This window comes from Sciurus carolinensis, chromosome 13, assembly GCF_902686445.1.
Source record: "Sciurus carolinensis chromosome 13, mSciCar1.2, whole genome shotgun sequence".
Classification (NCBI taxonomy): Eukaryota; Metazoa; Chordata; class Mammalia; order Rodentia; family Sciuridae; genus Sciurus; species Sciurus carolinensis.
In genome coordinates this window covers 49,474,939-49,495,592 of record NC_062225.1, presented here as the reverse complement: position 1 = coordinate 49,495,592, position 20,654 = coordinate 49,474,939, and the positions used below count along the sequence as shown (strand labels likewise).

At 34.5% G+C, this 20,654-nt stretch overlaps 1 protein-coding gene across 1 annotated transcript in view; it reads right to left on the bottom strand.

The window, feature by feature from the left end:
• The window catches only part of Asb3 (ankyrin repeat and SOCS box containing 3), a 97,958-nt gene that overhangs the window by 52,095 nt on the left and 25,209 nt on the right, over nt 1-20,654 (bottom strand). The window contains 1 exon segment of the mRNA XM_047521851.1: nt 13,352-13,510. Coding sequence (XP_047377807.1) covers nt 13,352-13,510 — 159 coding nt within the window.

Sequence of the window (20,654 nt, the reverse complement as noted above, 5' to 3'; positions counted from 1 at the left end):
AATCTAATTTGGGGTGGAGGTTATGATAGAAAAGGAAGAAAATCTGTTTCATATTAGCCAATTCACTCATCATTATCAGTGATTGCTAGCAAAAATCACTCTATAGCCAGACCCTGAGTTGAAGATTATCAGATTGTTATTGGTAATATATGAAGCAGGATGAAGATAAGTTTGGTTTCCATGAGATGGACTGACCTTATAAAAAAGAAAATAACTCATGTACAAATAGAGAAACAACATGTATCCCATCTGTTTACAATAAAAAAAAGAACTTTATTTTGATTATTAAATACAGTATAGAAGTCAGACAGAAAAACTTTTCATTTTTAATATCATGAATACATTAAAACAGTTGGTTTCTGAATCTGTACTGAAAATAGTTCCTAACAGCAAGAGTGAAACCTGTACATGAGCAAATAAATATTTTCACAGTTCTTGCTAATTATTTCAAAGTAAAAAAAAATTAATCATTAATAATGGCTAAACAGTGATTTATAAAGTATATTTAGAGCTTACATTTATTACCAAAGTCTCTGCTTTGGAAGAGATGCAGTAATATTGTCTTTATCAAATTGAAGAGGGGATCCAAAACTGTGAAACAGCATACTTCCAAAAAGGAAGTCATTATTTTGTACATATTTTCTCAATTCTTCTGAGAAAAGCAAATATAATACTGTGTTTAGAAACTACTACACATCTAAAATAAGACTATGCAAAACTTTTTAAAAAACAGTCAACCATCAAGCAACTATAACACTGTGTACTTTTGTATTCTATGGGCACAGTGGAGATACAGATAAAGAATGAACCATGGAGAAGGATATTAAGAGTGCTTGTGCCTTGAGAGCTACCAAGATATAAAAAGAAATGATAAATGTGTCAGTGATGAAGCAAACTAACCTTACCCAACTGAATCAGTGATGTTAACTTTGTGGGAATGGACTACACAATGATATTTTATGCTATATTGTCTCCTCTCCAATTTCTTACATCACCCATTCTCTGTTGGATTCTACAGTTAAACCTGCAAACTGGTTTAGTCCTTAAAAATAAAACACAACCAGTGTGGTGGTGCACACCTGTAATTCCAGCAGCTTAAGAGGCTAAGGCAGGAGGATCACAAGTTCAAAGTCAGCCTCAGCAAAAGTGAGGTGCTACGCAACTCTGTGAGACCGTGAGACCCTGTCTCTAAATAAAATACAAAATAGGGCTGGGGATGTGGCTCAGTGGTTGAGTGCCCCTGAGTTCAATCCCTGGTACCCAAAAAATAAAAAATTTTTCATGACCCCTGCTATCAATATGCTATTTTCTTTTACTTTTTTGCCATTAAACTTCACCCAAAGACCACTCTCCTTAAGTCTACATTCAATGATTCCACTTTTCCAATCAGTTGTTCAACAAATATTTACTAGATGTCTACATCATACCAAGCAATGTTCTAGGTACTAAAAATACAGAAACAAATGAGAGATCAAAATTCCCGCCTTCACAGACCTTACAAAGTCTCTATCCATAAGTAGCATGCAAACTTCACTGCCATTAATTCATTTGTAATTACACCCTTGACAATCATCAGTGACATCCAAGTCATCAAATTCAAAGGCCTTTTCTTAAGTTGCAACCTCCTATTCAGTTCCTATTGCTTCTGACATTAAATTCTTCATATTTCTTTGATATATGAATATTATCAAATACAACAAATTTCTACATGATCTAAAAATGATCCTAAACACATAAAGAATATTATATAATATTTTTAGGAAGAAATGGGAAAGATGAGAAAAAGGAAGAGGAAGAAATTATTTTATGGGTACAAATGCCTAGGAACAAGCATTTCAAAATCAGGGAACTTTATGTCCCCTGATATTTTTGTCACATCAGCAGTAACATAATCATCATTACCTCCCAATTCAAATCTTAAAGTAATGTACAAAAATAAACATTAATAATAGCCTGTGCAAACAATGGCATCTGGAGAACAAAGGAAAATTGACTCAACTCTTGTAAATCACATTCTTTTGAAACACCAATATAAAACTGGGCAGATGCTTAAAAGATCAATGGTCTCTCATCCAATTAACACTGTTTCAAGAATTGATATAAACAGGTAGCACATATTACATAAGGCAAAATTACTGAAGCACTATATTAAAAAAGATGCTAAAAAAAACTCAAATAATTACACTACATGAATCTTATTTGGATCAAGATTTCAACTGAAATATATATATATATATATACACACACACACACACACACATACGCACATACACAAATATATAACAATAAAGGAAATTTCAACACTGAATATTTGATGATTTTAATGAATTATAATTTTCAAGTGTAATAACTTAGTTGTAATAAAGTATCTTTATTCTGTGGAGATAGGTAGGTATACAAGTGTTTTTGTTTTAAATTCTATGATGAATAGAATTTTCCTTCAAAAATAATGAATGGGGGTAATAAATAAGTTTGTAAGAGAAAAAATACTGATACTGAACTGACAACTACTAAGTTGGGAGCTATGTACATGGCAATTTACCATATTTTTCCTCTATGCTTTTGTATATGTTTAAAATTGTCCATGAACCTTTTTTTTGGGGGGGTGGGGGGTGTTTGGAAATTGAGCTACATCCCCAGCCCTTTTATTTTTTATTTTGAAGACAGAGTTTCACTAAGTTGCTTAGGGCCTTGCTAAGTTGCTGAGACTGGCCTCAAACTTGTGATCCTTCTGCCTCAGCTTCCGGAGGCACTGGGGTTACAGGCGTGAACCAACACACCTCTGTCTGTGAATTTTTAAAGGAGATTTTCATAAATTGTAAAGGTAATTTCAATATGGGAATTCACAAATATCTAAAATATTTCTTTTTTTTTTCTTTTCTTTTTTCTTTCTTTTTTTTTTTTTTTTTGTCAATGCTGGGGATTGAACTCAGGGCCTCAAACATGCTAGGTAAGCACTCAACCACTGAGCTATATCCCCAGCAAATATCTGAAATATTTCCAGTGTGCATATAGCCTAATCTAAATTTTCAAAACCACATCAGAATAAAAAATCTAACTAAACTATGTTATACTTACTCAGTAATGATAAAGTCACATTTTTATACATATTAATCGAAATCTACTTTAAAACTTAAATGGGAAGAGGGAGATAAGGCAAAAAAGTAGATGACTCTACAACAGAATAATAATAGTAATTGGGAAAAAGCTAACCTTCATAACACTCTGTTGCTCTTGTGCTCTGTAAAGTAACTTGCCTTGAATTCTGGTTATTATAATATTTTCAAATAAATGGTAAGCCCTTGGTGTCAGGAACTAATACTAATAGTTCAAAGGTCTAATAATTACATAATAATCTCCTAATCAACACAGGACAATGTAATGAAATTCAGCTACAATTTCTACCATCCCACTGATAAGCAAAACTGATTGGCTAAACAGCTGAATTACTATTGAATTCTATGTGGGACAACCTATATACTAAAGCAAAGGAGTCAAATGTTTCAAGATAAAAAAGGACTCTTGTTCAGTTAAGAAGTAAGAAGAGCCACACTCATTCTGTTGCTATCTAGATCTGCACTTTCCAATACAGAAGTCACTAGCTACATGTAGCTGTTTAAATTTAATTAAAATGAAAATTAAAATTTGAGTCCCTCAAATTGGCCTAATTTCAAGTGCTCAAGAGCTACATGTAGTTAGTGACTATGGGCCAATATGGGACATTTCCAACTTCTATTGGACAGAGCTGGTCTAAATTTTAGAATATAACTAAATTGGAATTTAACTTAAAATACCTATCTCCAAGATATATGCCTGACATTGGAAATAGGAAGCCAAGCCATCAGTTGCAACCACTATGTCTTATTTGTGGTAAATGTTCATTCAATTAGAGAAAGGAAAAGTGTAATCTAGAACTTAGAAATGCAGCATGGGTTCCTAGAAAGTAAAAAAAAAAAAAAAAAAAAAAAAGGAAGAATCAAAATGTCTGGTATTATACCAGTACCCAGAGTCCAAGAATAAAGAATAGGAAAGAAGTAAGACCTCACTTTGGAAGGTAGAACTCAAAGTGTCCAAAGTACAGAAAGAAGTAGGAAAAATTTTCTTGTCTCTAATTCAAACAGGTATTATCTGTAAGACTTTATCCAGCTGAGACAGCAGAAGAGAAAATCCAAAAGTTCTGAGGGTAGAAACACTGTGCCTCCAACCATAGACCATAGTACTGAAGAAAGCTTTCAGTACAAAAGTTTAAGAAAGCAAGAATGACATGAGAATATTGTTTCTTATAATAATTTCTTGGGAGACATTTTATATTTTTAAAGAAAAAAGCTTTACATTTCCTAAATCAGAGGAGAAAAGAAGAAAATAAAAAGAAGTAATCTAAATAATACTGAGTAATGATAATTTTTTGAAAATAAGAAATGGAAGAACCAGAAGCAGTCTTTGACTCACACAAGACTTTCAGCCAAAGATAAATCTCACTTGCATTATATAATACATTAAGTTAATCACAAGCCCTACTTGAAGACTTCATGAAGACACGGACTCAAGATTCTATCTGGTAGAAAGATCTCCCATGTTCTTGGATAGGCAGAATTAATACTATCAAAATGGTCATACTCCCAAAGGCGCTATACAGATTTAACACAATTCCAATGAAAATCCCTGACATTTCTCATAGAAACAGAAAAAGCAATCATGAAATTCATCTGGAAGAACAAAGGCCCAGAATAGCCAAAGCAATCCTGGGTAGGAAGAGTGACACAGAAGGTATCACAATACCAGACCTTAAACTCAACTACAGAGCAATAGTAAAAAAAAACGGCATGGTATTGGCACCAAAATAGACAGGTAGACCAATGGTACAGGATAGAAGATACGGAGACATAGCCACATAAGTACAGTTATCTCATACTAGACAAAGGTGCCAAAAACATACAATGGAGAAAAGATAGCCTCTTCAACAAATGGTGTTGGCAAAACAGAAAATTCATATGCAGTAAAATGAAATTAAATCCCTATCTCTCACCCTGTACAAAACTCACCTCAAAATGGATCAAGGATCTAGAAATTAGAACCTTTACCAAACGAAAGAAAAAGTAGGCCCAAATCTCCATCACGTTGGCTTAGGACCAGACTTCCTTAACAAGACCCCCGTAGTGCAAGAAATAAAAGCAAGAATCAATAAATGGGATAGATTCAAACTAAAAAGTTTTTTTCTCAGCACAGGAAACAATCAATAATGTGAAAAGAGAGCCTACAGAGTGGGAGAAAATCTTTTCCACACATACTTCAGACACAGCACTCATCTCCAAAGTTTATAAAGAACTTAAAAATCTTTACACCCAAAATACAAAGAATCCAATCAATAAATGGGCTAAGGAAATGGGCAGACACTTCACAGAAGAAGATACACAGGTGATCAACAAATATATGAAAAAGTGCTCATCATCCCTAGTAATTAGAGAAATGCAAATTAAAACCACCCTAAGATTTCATCTAACTCTAATGAGAAGGGCTATTATCAAGAACACAAGCAATAATAAGTGTTGGCGTGGAAGTGGGGGAAAAGGCATACTCATACTTTGCTGGTGGAGTTGCAAATTGGTGCAACCACTGTGGAAAGCAATATGGAGATTCCTCAGAAAACTTGGAATGGACCAACCATTTGACCCAGTTATCCCACTCCTTGGCCTATACCCAAAGGACTTAAAATCAGTATACTACAGTGATGCAGTCACATCAATGTTCGTAGCAGCTCAATTCACAATAGCTAGATTGTGGAACCAACCTAGATGCCCTTCAATTGACAAATGAATAAAGAAACTGTGGTATATATACACAATGGAATATTATTCAGCCATAAAGAAGAATAAAATTATGGCATTTGCTGGTAAATGGATGAAGCTGGAAAATATCATGCTAAGTGAAATAGGCCAAGCCCAAAAAGCCAAAGGCCAAATGGTTTCTCTGATAAGTGGATGACAATATATAACGAGGGGGTTGTGGGGGGAAGAGAAGAATGAAGAAACTTTGGATGGTGTAGAGGAAAATGGGGTGGGAGGGGGTGGGTAACAGAAAGATTATAGAATGAAAGAGACAGTACTACCCTATGTATATGTATGATGACATGAATGGTGTGAATCTACATTGTGTACAACCATAGAAATGAAAAGTTGTATCCCATTTGTGTACAATGAATCAAAATGCAGTCTGTAAAACTAAAAAAGATTTTAATAAAAAAAAAAAGACGCCATCTGGGAGAAATAGGGCTGCCCTATACACATATGTGTTTAAGTACTAAAACCAACTAAGCATAGTAAATAATGATCATTGTTCAATACAGCATTTGTTAAAGAGTAAATTTTTTAAAAATTAGACATCTAAAAATGTAATTATCCTAGTGAATGTTCTTTTGAAAAAGTGCTTACTGGGGAACAAAATTGACCAAAATTATATTGTTACATTGTGTGCATGCACAAATACATAATGAGTTCCCCTACTATGTATAATTAGGATGCACTAATAAAAAAATAGAAAAATGCTAAATGTGCCTCCACACTCTAGGGAAGTACTACAGATAATTTGTACCAACCACAAATCACAGTACGGTGAGTTCTGTATCTAAATTAGAAAATAAACTCATTGAGGCTCAGATTTTGACAGTGATTCTAAGAAATACCAGTCAATGAGGCTTCAATGAACAGCATAACCACATGTTTCCCAACTCCTCTAGTTATAGCAGGGAGCTGTCAATAGTTCTGAGAATCCCAGAGATCATCTATGTATTCATTTAGTACACTGGAATTATGTATAAGTTTTAATTACATTTATGCTTTTTTGAGTTCTACATGTACTCTATTCTCCATTAAGTACTTCATTTTTCTATACAATTCTACAGTAAAATGGTCTTTCCATGCTATACCTAGTTTATGTAAAACTTTTTTCACTACCCCTTTTAAGAATCAAAAACACTGCTCATAAGCCATCTATCTACCTATACTATTTCTCTGGTCCTGTGGTTACACTGACATCTGGTGGCACCAGAAAAGCAACTGAGCTATAAAGACAGATTTTTTTTCTAGTATTGCTAGTTTATCTACATAACTTCAGGTTTGTGTTTTTGTAAGATGTTACCGATACCCAAGACAAAAGAACTAATAAAGTGCCAATCTAACTCCAATTGATGTCATATATTAGTTGTAATCATTCACTCCAAGAATGTGACTGGCAAGGATACAGAATTTTCCATTATTTCAAGAATGTCACTGGGTAAGTACAACTGTTCACAGTTATATATTTCTTAACTAAAGCTTATAATCAGAGTGATTATAAATGGAGGCTGTGCCACCAATGACAGATACATAATAAATCACCCTCTATCTGTAGTTTTAGATGCATTCCAAAAATGTTTCTTTAATCTAAAGTGAAGCATTTTACTGATATGTACAAAATCTTTCTCTAGAACTTACATTTGAAAGCTTATATTTCTATCTTATTAATTTCCTCATATTTTCCCATTGATTAACAATCTTAAAGATGTATACTGATGAGAAAAACCATGACTTCATGGGCCAAATTCATGTTAGTAACATAATGAAAAGGTTGTGGTGAATACCCCAATGGAGTTGTACATGCTGTCACTGACATGTCTCATGGTTTTTAGGAGGAAGAAGTCTAATGGCTAATGAGACATCAGAGACCACATCCCAAAAAAAAAAAAAAAAAAAAATCCTTCAACCACATGTATTAGAAGACAAAAACCTAAAAGTTCACTATCCTACTATATAGCAATTATTTCAACAGAAAGTTACAAGAAACATTTGATTAAGAAAACATATCCCTACATTTATACCTTCTTCTAGGGGTACACCATTGAATTCTATAACTTTCAGTAATCATTCAAGTTTTTGAAACATTAATACAGCAGGATTCTTTTTACAGGAGCCAACTCTGTAAGTATGACCCATTTTAAGACTTATTGAAAAAGGATCAGATATTATGTAGTTCAGTAGTAGGATGCTTGCCTAGCTATGCGAGCACATCACCAGTATCACAAAAAAAAAAAAAAAAAAAAAAAAAAACTTAAAGAAATAAATGATTACTGAGGATTCTTTATCAAAGAAAAACTGTATGGACCAAGGAATGCTGTTTATATAGAAGCAATACTTCTATTTCAGTCATACTAACCAGTTAATAATCATATATCATTAGTGACCAATGGCAATAATAATCATAAAGAACAAAGAGACAACTGCCTTAACTATGTAATAATCCAGTTTGACAGCCACATAAGCATACTGTATAAATGTGCTATTCAGTATCATTCATAAACTGGCTATTAATCTGTAGACTGTTTCAGTCCTTAAAAAGGTATAAAGGTTTCACCAGAATGTAAACCAACTATTTCCCTAAGCACACCATTTAGTTCAGTGAACATTTTTTTCTTGAGATAAAACTTCCATGATGAAAGAAATAATACACTGAATTACATTCTGGCTCAAGTCTCTTATATAAATAGACTGACATTTTCAGTAACATTGCTGTATGGTACCTAATTAGAACAAAGATTGTACTGTATCAGGCAGGAGGACTGGAAGGAATTTATCTAGGTCTATGTATTTCTACCATAAACTACCCAATTATTGAAAAAATGCTAAAATCAAGAATTTCTGTCTTAGGTTAAAAATTAAGGACTTCCAATTTTAATACTGTAGCACAATGTACACATTTTTACTTAATTTCTTAAAAATCATCCACACCCAATTAATGCAAAATCATCAGAGGAAAATGAAATAAAAGTACTTTGTTTTTAGCAAAACAAGGATCCATCCTAGTCTTAAATTTTTGAACTCTAGATCAAAAATAGCTTTAAAAAGGTCTCCAAAAGAATGGAGATCAATTCTATGTACTTGTGGGAAGAAGGAAGGAAATGTCTTAGCTGCAAATGTCTTTCTTTGCTAGAAAAAGCTAGCAAACAACACTTCTCAAAGGTGAGAAGCTCCCTCTGAGGTGTAAAATATGAATTCCCAGTAGTAGGAAAAGATGCATGGGCTGCCAGCAGGAACTGCTCTGGATCCAGCTGAAATATGAAAATCAGAGGAGTTGGGTCTAAAAGGGCAATCATACAAAAAAGTCGTATTTACAGTAACAGCCTGCCTCTGCTACCACCAAAGGGAAAATGCACTGCAAAAACCCACAGCAGCCAATCCCCACGAACGGTGAAAGATACTCACACTCAAACACCCTGAAATGAAAGAAAACCCCAGCTAGTACGGAATGAAACTCCGGCTCCTTCCCATTATACACCTCCTGAAGACAGATGTCAAGCAATAACACATATTTCCAAGATGAATTATCACAAAAAACCAACACAAATCCCAATCAAGAATATAAGAAAAAGGCTGGTTGAGTGCCCCTCAGTTCAATCCCTGGTACAAAAAAAAAAAAAAAAAAATTCTACTGTCATGTATATCTAAAAAGAACAAATTTTTTAAATTTAAAAAAAAAAAAGAGTTAAGAAAGGGCTAGAATGTAGCTCAGTGGTAGAGAGATTACTTGCTTAACCTATGTAAACTCTAGGTTTGATCTCCCATAACCACACACACACAAAGTTCTTCTTTTTTTTTTGCGGTACTGGGGATCGAACTCAGGACCTTGTGCTTGCAAGGCAAGCACTCTATCAGCTGAGCTATCTCCCCAGCCCCAAAGTTCTTAAAGAAAGGATTTTGTGCCTAAACAAAGTGATGTTCAAGTACGAAATCATTATTCAATTTTGAATAAGAACTCAGGCAACAGTACTTCCATAGGTCCTTTTGGAACGCTCTTTTAAGGAAGAATTAAGTTAAGTAAGGCTGGAAAATCACATCTAAGCAACTGGTAACCATCTAACTAAAAATTAAATAAAATGAAGAATTTAAGATGACAGAACAAGAAGCAAAATGTTATTTCAATTGACAATGCAAATATGAAATAAATGACAAAAATTGGAAAAGAAAAGGAGAAACAAAAAGTTATCTAAGAAAATGAGGATACTGGGGCTGGGGAGATAGCTCAGTTGGTAGAGTGCTTGCCTTGCAAGCACAAGGCCCTGGGTTCAATTCCCAGCACCGCAAAAAAAAAAAAAAAAAGAATCAGAAAATAAGGATACTGATTTTCTGTTCTTTAAATGCTGGAGGTTTAAATCTATCAAATATGATAATAAATTGACAGAACAACTCAATTTTATTGCATGAAAGCAAAAAAGAATAATAAATGTTCTAGTTTCATAACTGCTTATACTAAGGAATTAAAAGATATCTTAAAACATAGAAAAGTAGGACATAAGTTACATCAAGAAACACAAGACTATAAAAATAGAGATAAAAGTAAATACTTGAACATAAAATTAGTACTTTTTAAGTACAACTTTAAGTGAATTCCATACGTTTGCCTGGGAAGACTCATATTTTTAAGAAATAACAAGTCCTCAAGTAAAAATGCTTATAATTCCTAAGGAAGATAATTAATTTTTCAATTGGAAAATCTAAAAATAACTCCAAAAATAAAGATCAATATAAAATATATTAAGATATGAGCATGTTAAATTTCAAAATTCTTAGTATCTACAAATTGCCTTATGCAAGATCACTTCTCCATAAAGACACTAGTGAAAAGTGAAACAAGTGGTGATTTGTTCAATTTTGGAATAAAGTTACAGAATCAGAGTTAAAGGATATGCCATGAAAGCTAAAGTATAACACATTTCACCGTTAAAAAATGAAATAGGCAATCTTACATAACACCGTTTATAAAAACACTTGCTCTCATTACACATAACTGCTATGTTTGACACTAAAGTTTACACAGAATAATCAGTCTCAGAACAAAAAATGAAAACGATCCATCAAAAGTAAAAAGTGCATGCTGTGCAGTTCCCATAGAAATCGTTATATGAAGGCACATTGGGTTGGACTTGAGCCTACAACTTATCCATGTTTTTTTAATCTCTAACAAAATACGAAAAAAACTTACTTCCTAACTAACTTGCTGAATTTTCACTTAGAATTCACTATATTAATAAATAAAGATGTTTTTATTTTGGAAGCAGTTTTACAACCTCTCCTTAGAATACTATGTACATGTATATGGAGCAAAAGGAAGGGAGAGAAAGCCAGAAACAGAAGGAAAGGTAGAGAAGAGAAAAAAAGGGTGCTGACTTCCTTCCTAAAACAAACTCTTAACTATGTATTAGGGGAAAAAATTCCAGAAGGACCATTTTCATATGGAAAAATGAGAAGCTTCCTGAATTTCCCATTTCTTGTTGGCTTTTCTCATTTTGATTGCTCCTGCCATCAAATAGAAGTGTTCCCTTCCAAAGCTCATCTTTATTTAAATGCTGGTGAGTTCTATGTAAGATATTCCCATTAGAAAGAGTGGAATAGTAAATTTTCTATCTACATGTAGACTTGAGTTCAATCATAATCAAACCTTAAGAATGTGATACCACACTATGGAATATTATTCAGCAATAAAAAGGAATGGAGTAGTGGTATATGTAACAATGTAGATGAATCTCAAAAGTATTATGCTAGGTCAAATATGCCAGTCTCCAAGGTTACATAGTGTTATTCCACATACATATATGATATTCTGCAAAAAGTAAACTACAAGAATGAGAACAGATGAGTGGGTAATGAGGTGGGGGAAGAGGTTGATTAAAAATAAAGAGCAAGGGATAGCAACAACAGGTGTTGGCGAGGATGTGGGGAGAAAGGTACACTCTTACATTGCTGGTGGGGTTGCAAATTAGTGCAGTCACTCTGGAAAGCAGTGTGGAGATTCCTTAGAAAACTTGGAATGGAAACACCATTTGACCCAGCTATCCCACTCCTTGGCCTATACCCAAAGGACTTAAAATCAGCATATTACAGAGATACAGCCACATCAATGTTCATAGCTGCTCAGTTCACAATAGCCAGATTGTGGAACCAACCTAGATGTCCTTCAATTGATGAATGGATAAAGAAAATGTGGTATATATATACAATGGAATATTACTCAGCCATAAAGAATGACAAAATTATGGCATTTGCAGGCAAATGGATGAAACTGGAGAATATCATGCTAAGTGAGATAAGCCAATCTCAAAAAAACAAAGGAAAAATGATATCGCTAATAAGTGGATGATGACACATAATGGGGGGTGGGAAGGGTTAGTGTTGGGGTTGGAGTTGGGTTTAGGGAGGGGGGCAGGAATGGAGGAAGGAAGGACTGTATAGATGGAGGGGAAGGGTGGGAGGGGAGGGGGGGAAGGGAAAAAATGGCAGAATGAATCAAACAACATTACCCTATGTAAATTTATGATTACACAAATGGTATGCCTTTACGCCATGTACAGACAGATAAAAAACATGTATCCCATTTGTTTACAATTAAAAAAAAAAAAAAAAAAAGAGCAAGGGATCTTGGGGTGCTGGAAAGGTTTTACAGCTTGATTGTTATCATTATAGAATTTTATTCATACATCAAAAGTCACAGAACTCTATGCTAAAGAGAAAAAATTCTACCAGACACAAAATTTTTAAACAAATATTTTTAAGTTCCCAAGGAAAAAAAGTACTTCCACAGTCATTTCATTTTATTCTCAGGCCAGTAACAAAGACTAGGTGGGTACTATTACAAGTGAGAATATGGACGCACATGCGGTAAATAAGTGAACAAACACATTATATGTGCCAGGACCAAAACTACAGTCTTAGATACAATGATTCTACCCCAAATGTTTTATTCTCTTAATTTTCCAGTTCCACTCAACTTTATGAGATCAAATGTCCTTGATAATAAATAGGATCAAAAGAAGGAGGGAGGAAAAAAAGACAATGATTAGAAGTGTATCACTTAGAATCAGGCCATCATCCTTAAGGAATTAAAAGTACTCCACAATTGAAGAAGTCTGAAAAGTGATCAACATGGGCAACAAATGAGCTGGCACTAAGGGATGAGCTGGTGATTTCTTCCATAAAAGCTTCTTAAATTCATAATGTTCAACAAAAGAAAATGCAACATAAAACATTCACAGGTAACCTTGTAACTACTGCTACAATTTCAGTACTACCTGGTTTCAGAACTATACTGAGAACAATGATGGTGAAAATTCAGAACAGATTTTCCAACTTTAAAAAACATAAAAATCCCCAGAAACCACCACCCTGGGACAGAAAACAAGAGGGAACTATTCAAAATATTCTTTCAGTTTCAGAATCATAGAAGTGGTAGTATAAGAAATGCCAAAGGAGCATACTGTAAATTTAAGTTAGTTTCTCTAAAATAATAATTTAAAAATCACATCTAGACTATAAATAGTATACATCACCTAAAAACAATGGCGTGGTTTCTTCTAAAGTAGTTGCATTTGGATCTGCCCCAGCTTCTAAAAGAATCTGTGCAATCTTCCAATGTCCTTGACTTGCAGCGAGATGTAATGCACAGAAGCCCTCAAATGTCTTTGTCTTAATGTAGTTTTCAGAAGAATCTATGGAAGAATAAAAACTCATCAACCAGAAGATTATTACTTACTATTTCCTGGACTTGAAAAGCAAAGATTACAAGAGGAGAGCTGGGCTCAGTGGTGGAACACCTGCCTTGCACTTGTAAGGCACTGGGTTCAATCCTCAGCACCACACAAAAATAAAAAAATAAAATAAAGGTATTGTGTCCATCTACAACAAAAATTTTAAAACAACAAAAAACGGATTACAAGAGGCGCCAAGTGTGGTGGCGCCTGCCTGTAATCCCAACAGCTAGGGAGTCTGAGGCAAGAGGATTGCAGGTTCAAAGCCAGCCTCAGCAGAAGAGAGGCGCTGAACAACTCAGTGAACCCTATTCTCTAAATAAAATACAAAATAGGGGGCTGGGGATATAGCTCAGTTGGTAGAGTGCTTGCCTTGCAAGCACAAGGCCCTGAGTTCAAGCCCCAGCACTGAAAAAATAAATAAATAAATAAATAAAATACAAAATAGGGATGGGGATGTGGCTCAGGGGTCAAGTGCCCCTGAGTTCAATCCCTGGTACCAAAAAAAAAAAAAAAAAAAAAAAAAAGATTACAAGAAGAATTAATGAAATATTAAAATAAAAGTTAACATAAATTATAGATCCCATAGTTCGAAACTGTGGTAAACAAAGAAGTTCTACAAGGATCCTATTGTCAACAGTTCTTTGGTTTTCTTACCACACAAATTCTGCCCACTCACTTTAATTTTCTCTTCTCTAATTTTTGGTAGGGAGTGGGAGGGAAGGGGCAGGAGCTCAAAGATCATACAACATCAAGATCTGAGGAGGATGCAGCACCAAAGATTTGCTGAAGCAAGATTTACTGAAACACTAATAAGTTTGATTTTATTTCTAAATTTACTTCTAAATTCATGAGGAAAATGGTCCCATCTCTAGCATTACTGCTTTGTACTCAACTAACATCACAAAGGCAGTTTTAAATATGCCCTTTCTAACTTAAGACAGTAGCCTTAGTAAAGACTGCCTTTCTGAAAGAATAAAACACCCCCCAAAAAAACAATTATTATATACATTTAAGAGGAACTTCTGAGTTTATTTAAGAAGTATGTGATGAAAAACTAAAAGTTCTAGTTACATACAAATTATGTAAATAACACATTAAAAAATTTTTAATACAGCAAAAGATAATACTGAGAGGTGACTTTCTTACCAAAAACAATAAAAGTCTAAGCCCATATCAGGATGGACTCTACAGTGAAGGCTGAATGATGAAGGCATTTCTGAGAGTGGTAATAAAACCAACAAAAAAAATCTTCTAAAATATTTTCCTAAAATACCAGAATAGTCATCTAAATAGACATCTATTTTAAGTATTTCTTGTAATTATAACTCACTGATGAAACAGGCAGACCAAGCTATAATATTCAAAAAGCAGCTATAAGTATTCAAAGAAAATAACCTCAAACTTTACAGAATATGCAATTAAATGGCAAGATAGATCATATTTTTTTAATTTTTTAAAAATATTGTTTAATTGTCAGTGGACCTTTATTTTATTTATTTATATGCAGTGCTGAGAATCGAACCCAGTACCTCACACATGCTAGGCAAGAGCTCTACCACTGAGCTACAACCCCAATCCAGAGTAGTCATATTTTTAAGTGCCTTATCACAGATAAAGTGTTTCAGAGATTAGTCAGAAATTGGTAATTATTAAGATTAGTTTATTTAGATCAATTGGAAAGTAGTATTTCATGTGTTACATGTAGAATACAATTAAGATTTTTTGTCACAAAATCTTATAATTCAGTGGATAAAAATGACATGAACAACTAGGAACACATAGATATGTATGTACATAATTGACAAAGGTCTAGTTCTTAAATGGGAAACTTCAACATTAAGAAGATACCAACTCTTTCCAAAGTAATTCATATGTTTAATACAATTACAATAAAAATGTAGAACTGTTTCTGTTGGTTTTACACTTGGTAAAATGATTCCAGATGTTGAGTGTGGGGTAGGACAGGTTAAAAAAAAAAAAAGAATATAGATAAATAAACAAGACAAGCATTGTAGGGTAGCCTGGATTTATGCATAAAATCATGTCTTCAAGTTGAAAAAAGTAAAATAATGTGGTGCTGCTACAAATGCAGAGAAGAGTGTGCCTACCAGGGAGAGAAGGAACCAACAGAAGAAAGAGGGGTTGGAAAAGAAGCTCAGTAATAAGAGTGCCTGCCTAGCAGGCAAGAGACCCTGGGTTTGATCATTAGCATAGCAATTTAAAAAAAAAAAAAAAGGGTAGAAGAAAAACAGACTAAGAAAAATGATAGCTGGAAAGTAAAACCTCTAAACAAACTTTAAAGGGGTCCCTGCTGGAGAAAGAAGGATGGATGTTCTCTTCCATTAGGAAGAAAAAGAGAGAGTTTAATCTTGAACATTTAAATACCACACGTTAAAACAGAAAAGGTGTACCAATCTACAGCAGGTGTAATTTTTTTTTTTAAATCAACCTGGAAGTTGGTGGAAGAGGGAATCCTAGTGAGACAGTCAGGGACAAAAGGGTATACAGGCTCTAAGACTTTAATCCAAACTTGTTACCCACTGAAATCTTTCCCTACCTCTCTTCACTCTTTCAACAGTCTATGTAATATACCTTTCACCATCCTCATACTCTTAATCAAATAGACCACAGAGACCAAGACACCTCCAAGGATATTCCCCCACCACCTCACCTCAATAACTCAATAAAAAGCAACACACACACACACACATGCCAGCTTGGTATTCAGGATTGAACTCAGGAACTATATACAGGTTACCACTGAGCAACATCCCCAAGTCCTTATTTTTTTTTATTTTGAAGCAGAGTCTCACTAGTTGCTGAGGGTCTCCCTGAGTTGACAAGGCAGGAACTTGTGGTTCTCTTGCCTCAGGCTCTTGCACTGCTGGGATTACAGGTGTGCACCACCATGCACCACGTGGCCACTCTATTCAGGGCTCACCTGAATTTTCTCTCCATCAGGGCTGTTCCCTCCCCCAACATACTGCTTTTTCTCTTCTTAATTAAAGTTTTGCCTTTGTGTTCATGTTCTTTGGCCAGATTTCATTTCTGTTGTCATTGGGTCAAAAGTTTCCATCCCTAATATCATCAGGATAGAATGTAGACTGTGACAAAAGAATTTCATTTCATTCTGAGGAGGTGGAAAAAAAGATGCTGGCCCATATAATTTTGAGAAATAATGTTATGACGGAAAACTAAGACTAAAGACAAAAGGAGATATATATAAACACTATATTTGATAAAGATGTTTCCTATAGAGGTAAAGATTTAGCTATTCTGAAACCACTATATGTGTATACACTAAGATGGAATAAATAAATAAATGGATTATGAATCTGAAGCCCAGCTTCTTATGGAAAGATAGGCTACATATAAACAAAGGCTAAAATGAACCTAGAATGTGATACTAGGTCCAGATATCAGCATTAACCCATTTAATTTAACAGTATGAATACCGATGGCTAGACACAGAAACAATTATAGTTATGTGCATATAATTATATGTTTATGTATATACATAAATACCCATAAAAATATTTTCTGTCTACTGAAAGGGTTTCAAAATCAGTGACACTGCAGTAAGAGTGAAAACACCCACACCACAGATCTTGGTTTTGAATATCATTCAACAAAAGAAACCAGGTCTCTTAGAATGGTTGATCCTTGGGAATACACAAAATGAGCCAGAGCAAACTATAGGTTCATAAAATTTAAAAGTGCTCAATCTACAGAGTGGGAGAAAATCTTTGCCAATCATACTTCAGACAGAGCGCTAATCTCCAGAATCTATAAAGAACTCAAAAAACTCTACACCAAGAATGCAAATAATCCAATTGACAAATGGGCTAAGGAAATGAATAGACACTTCACAGAAGAAGATATACAAGCAATCAACAAACATATGGAAAAATGTTCAACATCTCTAGTAATAAGAGAAATGCAAATCAAAACCACCCTAAGATTCCATTTCACCCCAATTAGAATGGCAATTATCAAGAATACAAGCAACAACAGGTGTTGGCGAGGATGTGGGAAGAAAGGTACACTCTTACATTGCTGGTGGGGCTGCAAATTAGTGCAGCCACTCTGGAAAGCAGTGTGGAGACTCCTTAGAAAACTTGGAATGGAACCACCATTTGACCCAGCTATCCCACTCCTTGGCCTATACCCAAAGGACTTAAAATCAGCATATTACAGAGATACAGCCACATCAATGTTCATAGCTGCTCAGTTCACAATAGCCAGATTGTGGAACCAACCTAGATGTCCTTCAATTGATGAATGGATAAAGAAACTGTGGTATATATATACAATGGAATATTACTCAGCCATAAAGAATGACAAAATTATGGCATTTGCAGGCAAATGGAGGAAACTGGAGAATATCATGCTAAGTGAGATAAGCCAATCTCAAAAAACCAAAGGAAGAATGATATCGCTAATAAGTGGATGATGACACATAATGGGGGGTGGGAGGGGTTAGGGTTAGAGTTAGGGTTAGGGAGGGGGGCAAGAATGGAGGAAGGAAGGACTGTATAGAGGGAAAAGAGGGGTGGGAGGGGTGGGGGGGAAGGGGAAAAAAATAACAGAATGAATCAAACAACATTACCCTATGTAAATTTATGATTACACAAATGGTATGCCTTTACACCATGTACAAACAGAGAAACAACATGTATCCCATTTGTTTACAATAAAAAAAAAAACAAGAAAAACAAAAAAATCAGAGCACGTCAAAGGGACATGGGAGTCAACCTGATAGGGCATCCAATGGCCAAAACAATTTGAGAAAAAAATAACATTTTATTGATTGAATAAATAAATAAATGGAAGAGAAGAGACAAACAGAAGATTCTGAATAATTTATATAGAGGTCCCACCCACAAGGAAATAGAGCTTAATTCCCACCTCTTCCCCTTACCCCACATCCAGTGCTGGAGATCAAACAGGGCCTCTACACATTTAGACCAACACTCTGACACTGAACTACATCCCCAACTCCTAATTCCCATCTCTTAAGTGCAGGCCACCCTTAGTGACATACGTACACATCCATCCTAAGAAACAGAAACAAAACCTCTGATGTAATTATCTGTGAAGTAAAGAAAAGGCATTTCTCACTCAAGATGAGAAATACTGAAATTAATTTACTACTAACCTGAGATCTTGAAAATTTTTACCTACAGAAAAACAAATATTCTTAACTAATTTTAAAACACTGGACCAGGAAGGTAACATCTTAAGAGTTAGAAGATTTAGGTTGCAATCCTGGCTCTGCCAGTTATAATCTGTACTACACTTTAGGTAAATAACTTGAACTATCTGAGGCTCAGGTTCTATAACAGTAAAATGAAAACTTCAGTGGGGTTCAACAGGATTATATATTTAGTTTGAATCTGTGTAAGACACTAATAAATGAAGATTATAATCATTACAATATTTATGAATTATAAGAGTTATTATCAATTTGACAAAGTCTCCAAAATATTTTAATATAGTCTTCAGAACCCAATCCTAAATTGGGTCTGGAAGTTCCAATGATAAACCTGCTTTCTTTAAATTGATGTGTGAATTTTACCAAAGGGATCTTACCCAACTTGTACTAGACCATCATGTACCACTCTCAATTTCTTCCTTGCCTGACAAGAGAACTTCGTAAAAAAAATGGCTCTTCATACTGTTTCTAATGCCTTAACCTCTACTTAGTCTCAGTGGAAGACAAAATGGCTTCTATTTCTCACCTTCTTACTGAAACTTTAAACGGAAAGAGAATTAAAGGCTCCCCTAATAGACAAACATGGTGATGTCTTTTTGGTTTACACTTTGAGGGTTGGGTCAATCTAAGCTGGACCAATGCCAACCATCTGTGTAGCAGTGACAAGATTAGGCTGTAACACTCTGCCAATGATACCAATTACTGGGTGTATTTGTGAGGATATTTTGAAAAGAGATTAGCATTTGAATCAGAAGACTAAATACAGAATTAGGCAAGAATCATGCAATCTGTTGTGGACCCAATAGGACAAAAAGGCAGAGGGAGAATTTCCTCTCTCTTCTTAATTACCACATTCTAGAGAAAAGAGAATGTGGCTCAGACCAAGGTATTAATAGTAGTGAGAAATGGACTGATTGTGCATGTATGTGTTTGTGTGTGTACATCTTCATAGGTATATAAGACACATAAACATAAGAATTTACTGTTCAAGAACTGGATGAGGAATATGAGGTACAAGAAGTAATAGGATATCTCAGGATTTGTGGCCTGAGCTAGAACAATGGAATATTTGTACGTTACAGATGAACAAGTAAACCACTGAGGGATTAAAAGACCTGTCCAACATCACACCAAAAAAGTGGTAGAGTCACTAGAACCCATCCAACCATAATTACTATATTTCACTGCTTTATTTAAGATCTCTAGCATCTGTTACTGTCTTGTATTACAGTATATTTAACATGAACTAAATAAAATTACTACAAGCAGATGACCTATTTGCTAAATAAAAGTATCTGTGAGGGGCTGAGGATATAGCTCAGTTGGTAGAGTGTTTGCCTCGTATACACAAGGCCCTGGGTTCAAACCCCAGCACCACCAAATTAAAAAAAAAAAAGTATCTGTTAGGGGCTGGGCTTATGGGACAGTGGTAAAGCAAAGCACATGCCTAGCATGTGTGAGAGTTGAACCTTGGCGCATTAAAAAAATAAAAACAAACCAAGAAAGTTATAAGAAAAAAAGTACCTGTTAGATTTATGTTCTAATTCATTGTGAGATTTTTAAGTGAACTTTTTCAACAAATGCTTTAAATGGAGTGACATGGTTACCACTGAAGACTACTACTGCATTCCAAGATGATAAGGTTCATGAGATCTCAATATACATTACACCAAATTTCTAATACAGAAAAGAAGGCAAGTTGATTTGTTAAATACTTATACTTTAAACAGACTGACAAAGTGAAAAATATACATATGTATTCTAAATTTCTATGTAATTCACACATATTGGAATGTTCTTTTCTAACTTAAGGGAAAAGATCATATACTGTTTTCAGAATAGATCCAAGATCTAAATTGAAGAAACAGATAAAACCCTTCAAACATT